A 13,312-nucleotide genomic window follows, 5' to 3' on the forward strand; every position below is an offset into this window, starting at 1 on the left:
TATTTTTTCCACTAGACTATAAGATCTGTAAGATCAGGGTTGCTTCAGTTATCTACTGCTGTGTAACAAACTACACTAAAACTAAGTGGCTTACAATAACAGTTGATTATTTCTTATGATTTTATGGGTTGGTTGGGCAGTTCCTCTGCAGGCTTCTCCTGCTCTCACTCATGGGGCTACATTCACTTCAAGGTCAGTTGAACTGGATGGTCTAAGATGGACTGACTTGAACGTCTGGCAGTTGATGCTGGCTATCAGTTGGGATTCCTCGACTCTGTTTTACCTGGCCTTTCATCCTCCCATAGGCTAAACTGGCTTTCTTACACAGTGGTCTCAGGACATCATTGTAAGAAAGCACAGGAAAAGCTATAGGGCCCTTGAGGAATAGGCTCTAGAATGTGCACGCTACATTCTATTGATCAAAGCCAAGTTATGTGACCATCCCAAACTAAATAATATGGAGAAATCGATTCCATCCTTATGCGTACTAGGATGGGAGTGATTTGGGGCTATTAAACAATCTATCACAGTTCCTTCTGGTCACAGGTTATTCACATTTCTCCCACATGCAAAATATTCTCACCCTTATCTTAGGACCCCAAAATCTCATGCCAATTATCACATCAAGTTTGAAGTCTGGGATCTTGAGACCGGTGTCGTGTCCAGATGTTGTTGAGGTTCCCCAGGTGTGAATCTTTCTGATTCAGAGACCAATGGACAAAACACACATCAACCACACACACATCCAGCAAGCAGTGGTGAGACAGGAACAGAATAACCACAGGAGACATTCCTGTTCCAAAAGGAGAGAAATAGGAGGTACATAGCAGTCACTAGTCCATAGCAATTCTGAAAGCCAGCTGGTTATACATTAGCAGGGCCCCTACTCTGAGGTATGAAACGTGCCTTGATTAGGGTCTGGTTTTACTCCTATGTGTGTTTTCTACTCCGTTGTTCTCCTTGGCTCTGGGCTCTGCCACCTGGGTTCTTGGTTCTGCTCTCTGAGAAGTCTTCCTTTTCCTTGAGACATAGCCCATGTTTGCCGCTGAGTAGACTTCTTAGCCTGTTTCCTGCATATAGGAAATTGGGGCCCCAGAGGCTCCTTTTCATTTGGGACTGCCTCAGTAGTTCAAGCTGGTGGCAGTCTCAGTGATACAATTATCTCAAACACTTCATGGGTCTTCTATGAATCTGACTGGGTTCACTCCATGTTCCAAAACCACATCCATAATTATTTTTCAAATAGGCCTCTGTCTACTCTGGGTGGCTCAGGCTGCTGTGGAAAAATGCCCTTGAGATTCTTAGAAGTTCTTTTGTCTAGCTGTACCATCTTTAATATTTTTGAGGTCTTAATAAAGGGTTGCACAGCCATACTCTTGATTTGATCTTTATCTCTAGGTCATATCTTACTATATGAGACTCTTTTGTTGTCAAGAAAAAATGAAAATTTAAAACAGTTTTCTAACCCAGCACACTCTGTGCTCTTTATATTTACTCTAAATTCTGCTTGCAAGCTGAGTAGTTCTTTGTTTCTTTCTCCCCATACCTTATCATATGCAGCTAAAAAAAGCCAGTTGAGGGCTTCCCTGGTGGCGCAGTGGTTGAGAGTCCGCCTGCCGATGCAGGGGACACGGGTTCGTGCCCCAGTCCGGGAAGATCCCACATGCCGTGGAGCGGCTGGGCCTGTGAGCCATGGCCACTGAGCCTGTGCGTCCAGAGCCTGTGCTCCGCAATGGGAGAGGCCACAACAGTGAGAAGCCCACGTACCTCAAAAAAAAAAAAAAAAAATTTAAAAAGCCAGTTGATATTTTCTTCAACATTCCACCTAGAAAGCTCCTAAGCCATATCTACAAGTTCATTAGGTGTATTTTCTATCTTCCAAGTTACTGCAGATGACAATTTTGCCAATTATCCTGCCACCGAATTACACAGTTCACTTTTCTCCAGACTCCAATAGCAATTTCTTCTCTGCTCCTCCAGACCTCACTAATAGTTTCTTCATTGCCTTTCTAGCTTCTGCTCACCAGCCAGTTCCAAAGTCAACGCTCTGATTTTTCGTTAGGCCAGCATGTCTCTTTTTTAGGTATCAGTTTCTGTGTTATCTCTAGTGGCATAACACACTACCCCCCAGACTAAGTGGCTTAAAACAATGGTTTATTATTTTTCACATTATTTTTTTCACATTATTATTTTTCAGCCATTATTCTATGGGTTGGTTAGGCAGCTCCTCTACTGGATCAGCTGGGCTTACTCCTGTGGCTGCTAGAAGTTTGGCCAGGCGAGAAAGTCCAAATGGCTTCCTTCACATGTCTGGTAATTGGTGCTGGCTGTTGGCCAAGGTGTCTCAGTTCTCTTCTGTATGACCTTTCATCGTCCAGCAAATTAGACCATCTTCCTTGCATGTTTTTCTCAGGGCAGTGCTCTGAGGGAGAGAAGGTAGAAGCTACAGGTCCTCTTGAGGCCTGGGCTCTAGAACTGTCACATCACTTATACCAGATTCTGTTGATCAGAGCAATTCGCAAGGCCAGCCCAGCTCAAGAGAGTGGAGACGTAGACATACTGCAAAATCACATTTGAAAGGTGAGTGGATCCTAGGGTAGGAAGACTCTTTGACCTTTAAACAATCTCTCAGAAGGAGCAATATGTCTCTTACTTCTTTATCCCAGCAGGGTGTCTGGCACATAAGAGATATAATAAACATTTGTCGAATGTATACTAGCTAAGTGCTTGAGATTTGGAGATTGTTAAACATGACACAAAAAGTATTCATTGGGTAAACACATTTTCTGTAACAGAGTCCCATTTTTATGGCAAAGCTTTGCTTCTACTTAGTTCACCAAATCAACTTATGCATGCATTTATTCAACAGATATGTGTTTGAGCCCATACTATGTGCCAGCCATACTGAATTATAAATAAGACTAAGGACCATACCATCAGCATTTTCTTACAGCAGTGAGCACAGTATTGGTTACATAGGTAAATATTTCTTGACCTGACTCCTCTCTTAGAAAGCACCTGTTGAAAGTTTGATTGGTTTTGGGTTTACTCTGTACCCCAAGGATTATACTTAATTCCTGCAACTTCAAATAGACAATGGTTTTCCCCCAACCCAGTGCTCTACAGAGCAGAGAGAAGGGGGAGCACAGTTATTTCAGACTACTTACGACTACACAGGGTAATTGTGTACCTTGCGACAGTTATGCTGCAAAGCTAGTCACATCTACTGTGGACCTGGTCACATTCAGGTAGTTACCTCACATCCTGAGAAGTCCATGAAGATTAGTTTTTTCATAACCAATCCTTTTGTCCTTAATTTACTGATACTACTGATAGTTAGACTTCCTGTCCTCACTATTGGTTTAAAGGTGAACTAGTGCATGGTTTTATAATGATTTTCAAGCCATGTAGGGCTCATGAAATGAATTCAGCGGATTGGACTAGGATAATTTTCATGGAACAGACTTCAATAGACCCTATCAAAGTTCATTGCACATTATAAAGGTAGTAAGTTCTGTTGCAGTTATATGTCTATGTACATAGGGGTGTGTGTGTGTGTGTGTGTGTGTGTATACATGCAGATGAGTATACTGGGCCACAATTTAAGATTTATTTCTTGGTATGGGTTATTGTCAAGAATTTTTGAAAATTACTGTTCTAGAACAGTTGAGAGGCAGGAGAGCTCCTCATTCGTTTGAGGGCAGGAAGTGGTGTCCTGAATAAGGGACCTCTGGGAAAAGCCAGATTCAGATATGCAAACAGGCTCAGAGAAGCCCAGCATCCAGACTTTGGGGAGCGTTGGAGGAAGGGAGGCCCGTGAGCCTGATTCAGGTGTAAGGAGAGGCAGCTCCAGTTTCATGGGCAGCCTTGCTGACCTGCCCAAGAGGCCAGGGTACAAAGGAAAATAGGGAGATACTTCTAAGAATGAAGACTGGACATTGACCAGGGCTTCTCCAGTACAGTGTTCCCAGGAAACCCAACATAACTGGGCAAAGGACACCCCAAGCCACGTTATGTTTGGCCACATAAAGAAGGGTGACAGCCGCCTCAGCTGATCAGTGATCGGGCAGTATGGCCTTTGCAGCATGGGCATCCTAGCAGGAAGCCAGAGAGGGGAAACGTTGACCCCGTCTTCTTCTCCATTATCCTATTTCATAAATTAGAGCCTGAGGGTTGTTAGAGAGCATCTAGTTCAGCCTCCTCAAAACAGGTCAGCACCCTGAGGCCCCGAGGGAGGGGCTTGCCTAAGGTCTCTTAACAGGCGATTGCTTTCTTCTTCCTTATTCTTCCCTTTTCGTTGTTTACAGTGTGTATAGAGCATAATGGCTAAGTGTGTAAGCTTTAGACCCTACCACTTACTAGCTATACAATCTTGAGCAGGTTACGTAGCCTCTCCAGGCCTCCTTTTCTTTATTTGTAAAAAAAAAAAAAAAAAAAAAGAGTGAGAGATAATAATGCCTGTCTTAGAAAATTGCGACCATTAATGAGATAACCCATGTAAAGATTTAAACACAGTGCCTAAAGTACTCTGTAAGTATGAGCTGTTACTATAATTAACCTCATTACTATTTCAAAGGGGGGAAGGAAAGAGGGGAAGGAGACACTATTTAGAAAGACGGCTGTGACTGGGTGGAGGATGGATTTGGAGGGCCACATAGGGCCTATACTAAGGCACAGTAGCAGCAGGGTGATGAGAAGCGGATGGACTTGAGAGGTAGAATTGCAATGACTTGGCAGCAGACTGCTTGTGGGAGGTGGTGGAATAAAGCTGTCTTTGAGTCAGTGTGGTTTTCAGGAGAGTCTAGTGGAGGAGAAACTCACTGTTTTAAAGGCCATCCCTGATGTTTTCTTATTCTCACCATATGGGCTGCCAGGGCTAGTGGGTATGATTGGTGGGAGTATCAGGGGGCCCTTACATTTGGCACATGTGCAGTGGCTAAGGCAGCAAACTCTATTACCATCTAGATACCAGAGACTCCTTGACCTCTTTTCCTTACCCCAGTTATGTATATTCAGCTATTTACTATGTCCTTATTTAGGTGTCCCAAAGGCATCTCAAACTCATCCTGTCCAAGACAGAACTAATATGATTTCATGTAAAACTACTCCTGATATTGGCTAATATCCAATACTTATCCATCTGTATGTCCATCCCAGGAGTAAAAATCTGATCATTATCTTCTTTTCCTTTACCGCTCAAAATCCAGTCTGTCACCGGGTCTTGTCACCTTTACTTCCTAAATAGCTTTCAAATCATTCTTTGTATCTCATCCACCACCACCACATAGTCTGCCTAACATTTGCTTACCTTCAGCTCTAACTTGGACTGTTGCAGTAGCTTCCTAACTGGTCTTACTTATCTACTCTGACTCCCCTAATCCATTTTCCTCTCTGTGAGCATATCAGTCCCTTCAGTATGAAATCCCATCATATTCCTCCCCTACCCAAGTCCCTGGAATCAACCACTTCTCCAAGGAACCTGGTTCCTTTTGTTGGAGATGGTATTAGAATCCAAGATCTGAGTGCTAGGTGTGTATACTACTCTTGGACTGTCATTGCTCCTAAGCCCTTTCAGCAGAGAGAACTGAGAAATATTTATATCTATTTGTGCACCTATCAAGTGTACATGTGTATTACACACACACACACTGATTTCACACTGTTACCTCCAATTCCATTCAACACCACAGGGTTATTCTAGCTTTTATCTTTTTATTTGAAATTTTTTTCTCCAATAGTGAAAGACCTGGCTCCCATTATCTATGATATATGTGCTTATTTGTTCAATCCTCATATTCACGTAAAGTAGATTCAGAATTGCCAACCCATACCTCTTTGAGAAATAAATTTACTAACTAGAGCATAGTATTTACATACATTTCTTTTTGTCCTTAGTCTTACAGTACTCAGCCAAAATATGATTTGATAAAGTTACTTGGGTGAGTTCCCTTCTTCTCCACCTTTTTAGTGTGGTTACCTGATCTAATTTTGTAATAGTGTTAGGTTTATTTGTTATTGTTTTTATTCCATTTTGGTTTCTTTCCCACATCCTAGCTGATTCTAATTGCTGTTCTTTTTTTTTTTTTTTTTTGGTAGTTGGGTACTTTTTATTTAAACAGAAAATGACATTTTCTCATAATTATAAAATTACTTAATGTACATTACCAAAAAATTAAAATCAGAGAAAAGAACAAAGAAGAGAAAATTAAAATCCTCCTTAATCTTAAAATAAACAACTATACAAACGCTTCTACTAGAACTTTTTTTTTTTTTGCGGTACACGGGCCTCTCATTGCTGTGGCCTCTCCTGTTGCGGAGCACAGGCTCCAGATGCGCAGGCTCAGCGGCCATGGCTCACAGACCCAGCCACTCCACAGCATGTGGGATCCTCCCGGACCGGGGCACGAACTCGTGTCCCCTGCATTGGCAGGCGGACTCTCAACCACTGCGCCACCAGGGAAGCCCTAGAACTTTTTTTTAATTCAGAAAATTGTGGGCATCCTGTTTTGAGATGTTCTTACATAATTTCTTTGTTTTCAACAAAAATGTTAGTAGCTGCTTAGCATTATATCAGATTATGAAAACAGCATGCTTTGTTTAATCATGCCTGTGTTGGACATATAAACTAAACAGCCTTTCATATAAGTTTGTGTATATACCTCTAATTTTTATGGCTCTTTAAACATGCTGCCAGAGACTTCCCTGGTGGCGCTGTTGTTAAGAATCTGCCTGCCAATGCAGGGGACACGGGTTCAAGCCCTGGTCCAGGAAGATCCCCCATGCCGCGGAGCAACTAAGCCCATGCACCGCAACTACTGAGCCTGCGCTCTACAGCCTGCGAGCCACAACTACTGAGCCCATGTGCCACAACTACTGAAGCCCGCGCACCTAAAGCCCATGCTCCACAAGAGAAGCCACCGCAATGAGAAACCCACACACCGTAATGAAGAGTAGCCCCTGGTCACCACGACTAGAGAAAGCCCACGTGCAGCAACGAAGATGCAAAGCAGCCAAATAAATAAATAAATAGAAAATTTAGACAATAAATAAAAGATAGATAGAAAATAAATAAAAGAAAATTTAAAAACAAAAACCCCCCAAAAAACATGCTGCCAGATTTCTTTCCAGGAAGGTTGCAGACGTTTGTTTCACCCTTTCAAAAGCAAAACCCAGAAAACTCTCTCCAAACACTTAGGCAAATAATGGTTTTACTAAACCCTAGTTAGTAAGATGGAATTTTGTCATATTTTTATTGGCATTGTGTATCTATTTTCTGGATTATTCACTGATGTCCGCTGTCAATTTTTATATTGGTTTTTCATTTTCTTAGTATTTCTAAAAGCTCTTTATATAATAAGGATAGTAACCTTTCTCTGTCATATATAATGACCTTTTTTTGTTTACCTTTTAATTCTGTTTCATTTTTTTCTTCTGAGATTTTTTTCTTTGTGGTTTTATGCCAAGAAAAGGTTTTTCCCACTTTAAGATCTAATAAACACATATACTTTCTAATTTTTACTATCTATATTTCGTTATATAGTGAGGTTGGAATTGAATGATTTCTTTTTAGAGAATAAACAGTTGTTCTAGCCATAAACATGGAATAATCCGGAGCTGCAGCGCTGGCAGTAGGCTTGTGAATAATGGCTTCTGAAGGAGTATAGCATCACTCTCTGGGGTCATACCCAGGGCCTGTGAGCACCTCATCTCCTGGGTCCACAAATTCAAAATGCTATCTTTATTGTTTATTTTCATATATGGGAATATTTTTAGCATTCTATTCTTTCTCACTGATCTATCTCTACTAATACCTAAATCACATTATCTTTATTATTACTAGGTATTAGTATCTAATGATATCTAGCCGTCTCTTTATTATTTTTCTTTTTTCTCTTCTTTTTAATAGAGTTTACTTTTTAGAGCAGTTTTAAGTTCACAGTAAAACTGAGCAGAAAGTACAGAGAGTTCCCACATACTCCTCCTCCCACACATGTACATACTCCCCAACATCAACACCCTATACCAGCGTAGCACGTTTGCTACAATTGATGACCTACACTGACACATCATTATCACCCAAGTCCAATTTACATCAGGATTCACATCTGGTGTTGTACATTCTGTGGGTTTTCACAAATGTATAATGACTTGTATCCTGCATTGTGTCATACAGAATAGTTTCACTGCCCGTATTAGGGGTCTCCAGAGAAACAGAACCAGTCAGATAGATAGATAGATAGATAGACAGACAGACAGACAGACATAATGGGAGATTTGGTATAGAAATTTGCTCACTTGATTATGGAGGCTGAGAAGACCCACAGTCTGCCATCTGTAAGCTGGAGACCCAGGAAAGTTGGTGGTGTGATTCAGTGAGTCCAAAGGCTTAAGAACAGGAGAGCAGATGCTATGAGTCTGAGTCCAAAGGTTTGGAAATTGAGGGGCTAAGGGTATAAATCCTGGTCCAAGTCTAAAAGCCTGATAAACAGGAACACCTGTGTCAAAGGGCAGGCGAAAATGGATGTCCCAGCTCAAGCAAAGAGCACAAAATCACCCTTCCTCCACGGTTTTGTTGTATTTAGGCCCTGAACAGACTGGACAGTGCCCACCTGCCTTAGTGAGGGTGATCTTCTTTACTCAGACTGCCAACTCAAATGCTAATCTCTTCCAGAGACACCCTCACAGACACACCCAGAAATAATGTTTTATCAGCTATATGGGCATCCCTTATACTAGTCAAGTTGACACATAAAATTAACCATCACACTGCCCTAAAAATCCGCTGTGCTCTGCCTATGCATCACTCTCCTCCCCAAACCCCTGGTAACCACTGAGCCATTTAGGATCTCCATAGTTTTGCCTTTTTCCAGAAGGTGATATAGTTGGAATTATATAGTATATGGCCTTTTCAGAGTGGCCTCCTTCACTTAATAATATGTATTAGTAATATTCATGCAAGTAAAGTAATATTTCACTTAGTAATATTCTGCATGGCTTGGTAGCTTATTTCTTTTTGGTACACATTTCACTTTTAGCTCATTTTCTTTTAGTTTATTTCTTTTTATTGCTGAATAATATTCCATTGTCTGGGGACTTCCCTGGTGGTCCAGTGGTTAAGACTCCGTGCTTCCACTGCAGGGGGCTGGGGTTCAATCCTTGGTAGGGGAACTTAGATCCCACATGCCATACAATGCAGCCAAAAATAAAATAAAATTCCATTGTCTGGATGTACCACAATTTATTTATCTGTTCACCTACTGAAGGACATCTTGGTTGCTCCAAGTTTGGACAATTATGAATAAAGCTAGTATAAACATCCATATGCAGGATGTTGGGTGGACATAAGGTTTTAATTCATTTGGGGAAATACCAAAGAGCAAGATTGCTGGATTGTATGGTAAGAACATGCTCAGTTTCATAAGACACTGCCAAACAGTCTTCCAAAGTGGCTGCACCATTTTGTATTCCACCAGCAATGAATGAGAGTTCCTGTTGCTTGTCACCCACATCAGCATTTGGTGTTGTCAGTGTTTTTGATTTTCACCATTCTAGTAGATGTGTAGTGGTATCTTCTTGTTTTAATTAATTGGTTTTTTATTTTGTTTTGTTTTGGTGTGTGTGGAACATTATAATGGTTATTATAAGAGTCAGAGCTATACAGAAAGGTTTACTCAGAGAAGTGTTGCTCCCTCCTCATCCTACTACTCAGTTTCCATTTCCCTCTTCTTTCTATCCCTTTCCCACTCCATCCCTATAGGGATCCAATCTCTTCAGTTGCTAGATTATCCTTTCTATATTTCTTTTGTACAAATGAGCAGATACAAATATATTCTTTCTTTTTTTTAAAACCATACCAGTTTTTTTTGTTTGTTTGATTTTTTTTTTTTTTTTTGGTTGAGTCAGGTCTTAGTTGCAGCCGGCGGGCTCCTTAGTTGTGGCATGTGGGCTTCTTAGTTGTGGCATGCATGTGGGATATAGTTCCTGGACCAGGGATGGAACCCAGGCCCCCTGCATTGGGAGCGCAGAGCCTTAACCACTGCGCCACCAGGGAAGTCCCAGGTACAAGTATATTTTCTTATATCCTCTTGTTTCTTACATGAAGAGTAGTATAGTTTATATACTCTTTTGCACTTAAGAATAGTTATTTTAAAGTCTGTTTCTGAAAACACATTATCTGGATAAGCAGATAATGTGTGTCTGTTTTATTGTCTATTCTCTCTCCCTCCCTCCCTCTCTCAATTTTGTCTCATCTCCCTGTATATTTTTCACTAAGGACTGGATCACTGAATATAAAAAAATTAGAGAAATAACTAGAAGCCTCGCATGATATTAATTCCTCCAGGGAGGATTTACATTGGCTTCTCTCAGGCATTCAGGAGCAAGAACAATCCAAGGTCACCTTAATCCAGTTTCCAAAACTGAGATGATACAGAGCTGGGCTTCAGTCCCTGCAAGGTCAATCCACGGCCAGTGGACCTTTTTTCCTAAGACATAGCCTTCCAGAGTCCCAGTCCAAAACAACGCTTCTTGGCAGGATCTGGACTCCAAGTTTTGTCCTCCAAACCTCAAGGAGCCTCATTTCCCTAGGGATATGTGGCCCCAAATGCCTTGCTCATCTCCTGGTTGCCTGATTCTCTTGGATCTTGGCCCCATATTTTTTTTCTGCCTTGTTAGCTCTTTGATGCCTTCAAACAGGTAGTTTGTAATATTTTGTTTAACTTTTCTATTGTCCTTTTTGGTGAGTATGCTTCAATTCTGCCATTATGGAAGCAGAAGTTCCTTCACTGTTTTTCACATTGAGACTAAAATTTTTATTTTATATGTTGTATTTAGTTATTGAAAAAATATATATATATATATTCTTATATTCTAAATTTCTTATGTGTTTAATGAGTGCGTATGTGTGAGTGCATACACACTGTTCTATTAGCTAAAATTCTTGTTGATCTAATCTTCCTATTTTCTCTATTAACTATTCCTCATGGTAGATTGTTTCCTTGTGTATTTTGTAATTTGGGATTGTGAAGTTATTTTCAGGAGGTGCCCTCTGTGCAGGCTGAGTTGAGGTCATGCCATCCTAAAGCAATATTGTGTTTGCTTCTAAGAGGCACCCTGCGATACCACCATCCTGAGACTAGTTTTTATATTAATTTTTCCTATAGGTTGAGAATAAATGAATACCAAACCCATGTGAGGCACAGCACTTTGGTTTCAAATTCTCATGCATGACTCTTTACCCCATCCCGAACCCAAGCTGAGACAAATTTCCTTGTCATCTTCCAGTGCTGAGAAGATACTTTATCTGGACCATCATTTCCCAAGGGTCTACCACCTCAAGAGTCCTGGCTTCATGCAGGGTCCTGTTTCCAGTTAACTTTCTGCCTGCAAGGCTCATTTTCTGTTCTTATCTGGATGTTAAAACAGCCAGTTATTTAATAAGACCAGCCGTTGCCCCACTTCACCGCTACCACTTGCCCGACAGTTGCTGGATCAGCTCACAAGCTTATCACTCGGGTTCTCAGTTTTCCCTTTGTTTTTGGCCCCCAGGAATTTCCTTTATTTTCTTGAAGGCACTATGGTGCTTTTAAAGTAATGTTTATTATAAATATTTTAGTCAGCATTTCTAGGTATTTTTTATAATATATTTTTTTAAATTTTATTTTATTTTTGGCTGCATTGGGTCTTCCTTGCTGCGCGCGGGCTTTCTCTAGTTGCGGCAAGCAGGGGCTACTCTTACTTGCAGTGCTTGGGCTTCTCATTGCAGTGGCTTCTCTCGTTGCAGAGCATGGGCTCTAGGCGTGAAGACTCAGTAGTTGTGGCGCACGGGCTCTAGAGCACAGGCTCAGTAGTTGTGGCACATGGGCTTAGTTGCTCTGTGGCATGTGGGATCTTCCTGGACCAGGGATCGAACCTGTGTCTCCTGCATTGGCAGGTGGATTCTAAACTGCTGCGCCACCACCAGGGAATAGGTCTTTTTTTTTTTTTTTTTTTTTTGGCTGAACCGGGTCTTAGTGGCAGCATGCGGGATCTTTTAGTTGCAGCATGCGGGATCTTTTAGTTGCAGCATGTGGGATCTAGTTCCCTGACCACGGATTGAACTCGGGCCCCCTGTATTGGGAACGCAGGGTCTTAACCACTGGACCACCAGGGAAATCCCATTTCTAGGTATTTGTAGGGGAAGGCTTTCAGGTTATCTAACCTACTGTTGCTAGAAATAGAAGTTAAACAATTTTTTCCTAATCGTAATCAGCACTGTCATGGTGATACAAGAGGACAAGTCTGAATTTTTTTTTTTTTTTTTTTTTTTTTTGTGAACAGTGAGCAGAACTGCCCTACTATGCAAGTTTTGGACAATAAAGATTCTTCCCCTTCTTCCTTGTCTCCCCAAGAAACATCCAGAGAACATTCTAAAGGCCGATCTGCCTGTGTCCACTTCAGCCCCAGTGAAGGCAGTGATGGAAACAGGCGTCCAGGAGCCTCCTCTGTCGAGAAGTCCAGAGGTGAGACAGTTGGCGAGCAGCAGTGTGACAAGGGGAAAGGCTCCTTGAAGCAGCCCTCCTGTGTCAGGGCGTCTGGGCCTGCTGAGGAAGGAGAGGACCCCAGTTGGGCAGCTGCAAGCCTTCCACAGCAGGACGCCCACTGGAAGCCCAGCCGGCGGCAGGATGCAGCACCCAAGGCCAAATGTGCCTCCCAGAAAAGGCGCAGCCAGGAGCTCAGAGGAGGGAGGCGCTCCCCGGCTGGGTCCAGCCGGCCTGGCAGTGCCAAGGGGGAGGCCATCCATGCTGGGCAGAGTCCTCTCCACCACCGGACACCAAGAAACACAGTGATGCAGGACAAGCTCGCAGGAGGGACCTACTCAGATTTGCCATCGAGCACAGAGGTGTTGAGGTCAGGAGTCAGGAAGCTGGGTACATCCGCCCTGTTGGAGGACACTCAGCTATCTAAGGAGGCTGATCCAGCACCTGGTCCCCTCTCTGGGCAGAGTGTGAATATTGACCTTCTCCCCGTAGAGCTGCGGCTGCAGATAATCCAGAGAGAAAGAAGCAGGAAAGAGCTGTTTCGCAAAAAGAACAAGGCAGCAGCGGTCATCCAGCGGGCCTGGAGAAGGTAGGAAGATGGGATGCCACAGCATCTTTTTGGCTCTGTGGCTGTCCTAATCCCCCTGATGTGATACCCCCTGTGCTCTGTGATACTTTCTAGTGAATTCAATATGCTGGCATGACAAGGCCAATTTAATTGAGCCTACTCATGAGAGTCACACACGTGTAGATCTTAGTAATTTATATTGGGTAAGCTATTTGGAAGGTGTTTT

At 42.3% G+C, this 13,312-nt stretch overlaps 1 protein-coding gene across 5 annotated transcripts in view; it reads left to right on the forward strand.

Annotated features, from left to right (window-relative positions):
- Positions 1–13,312, forward strand: part of INVS (inversin) — a 150,056-nt gene that overhangs the window by 113,810 nt on the left and 22,934 nt on the right. For 4 of the 5 annotated variants that reach the window (XR_009532773.1, XM_060101074.1, XM_060101075.1 and 1 more), the window contains one exon: positions 12,390–13,107. Coding sequence is in view for 4 of the 5 variants with exons in the window: in XM_060101074.1 (XP_059957057.1) it covers positions 12,390–13,107 (718 nt within the window). In the remaining variant the exon portion in view is untranslated. The remainder of the gene's footprint in view (positions 1–12,389; positions 13,108–13,312) is intronic. The other variant, XM_060101076.1, reaches the window with a different exon arrangement.

Source organism: Mesoplodon densirostris, chromosome 6, assembly GCF_025265405.1.
Source record: "Mesoplodon densirostris isolate mMesDen1 chromosome 6, mMesDen1 primary haplotype, whole genome shotgun sequence".
Taxonomy (NCBI): domain Eukaryota; kingdom Metazoa; phylum Chordata; class Mammalia; order Artiodactyla; family Ziphiidae; genus Mesoplodon; species Mesoplodon densirostris.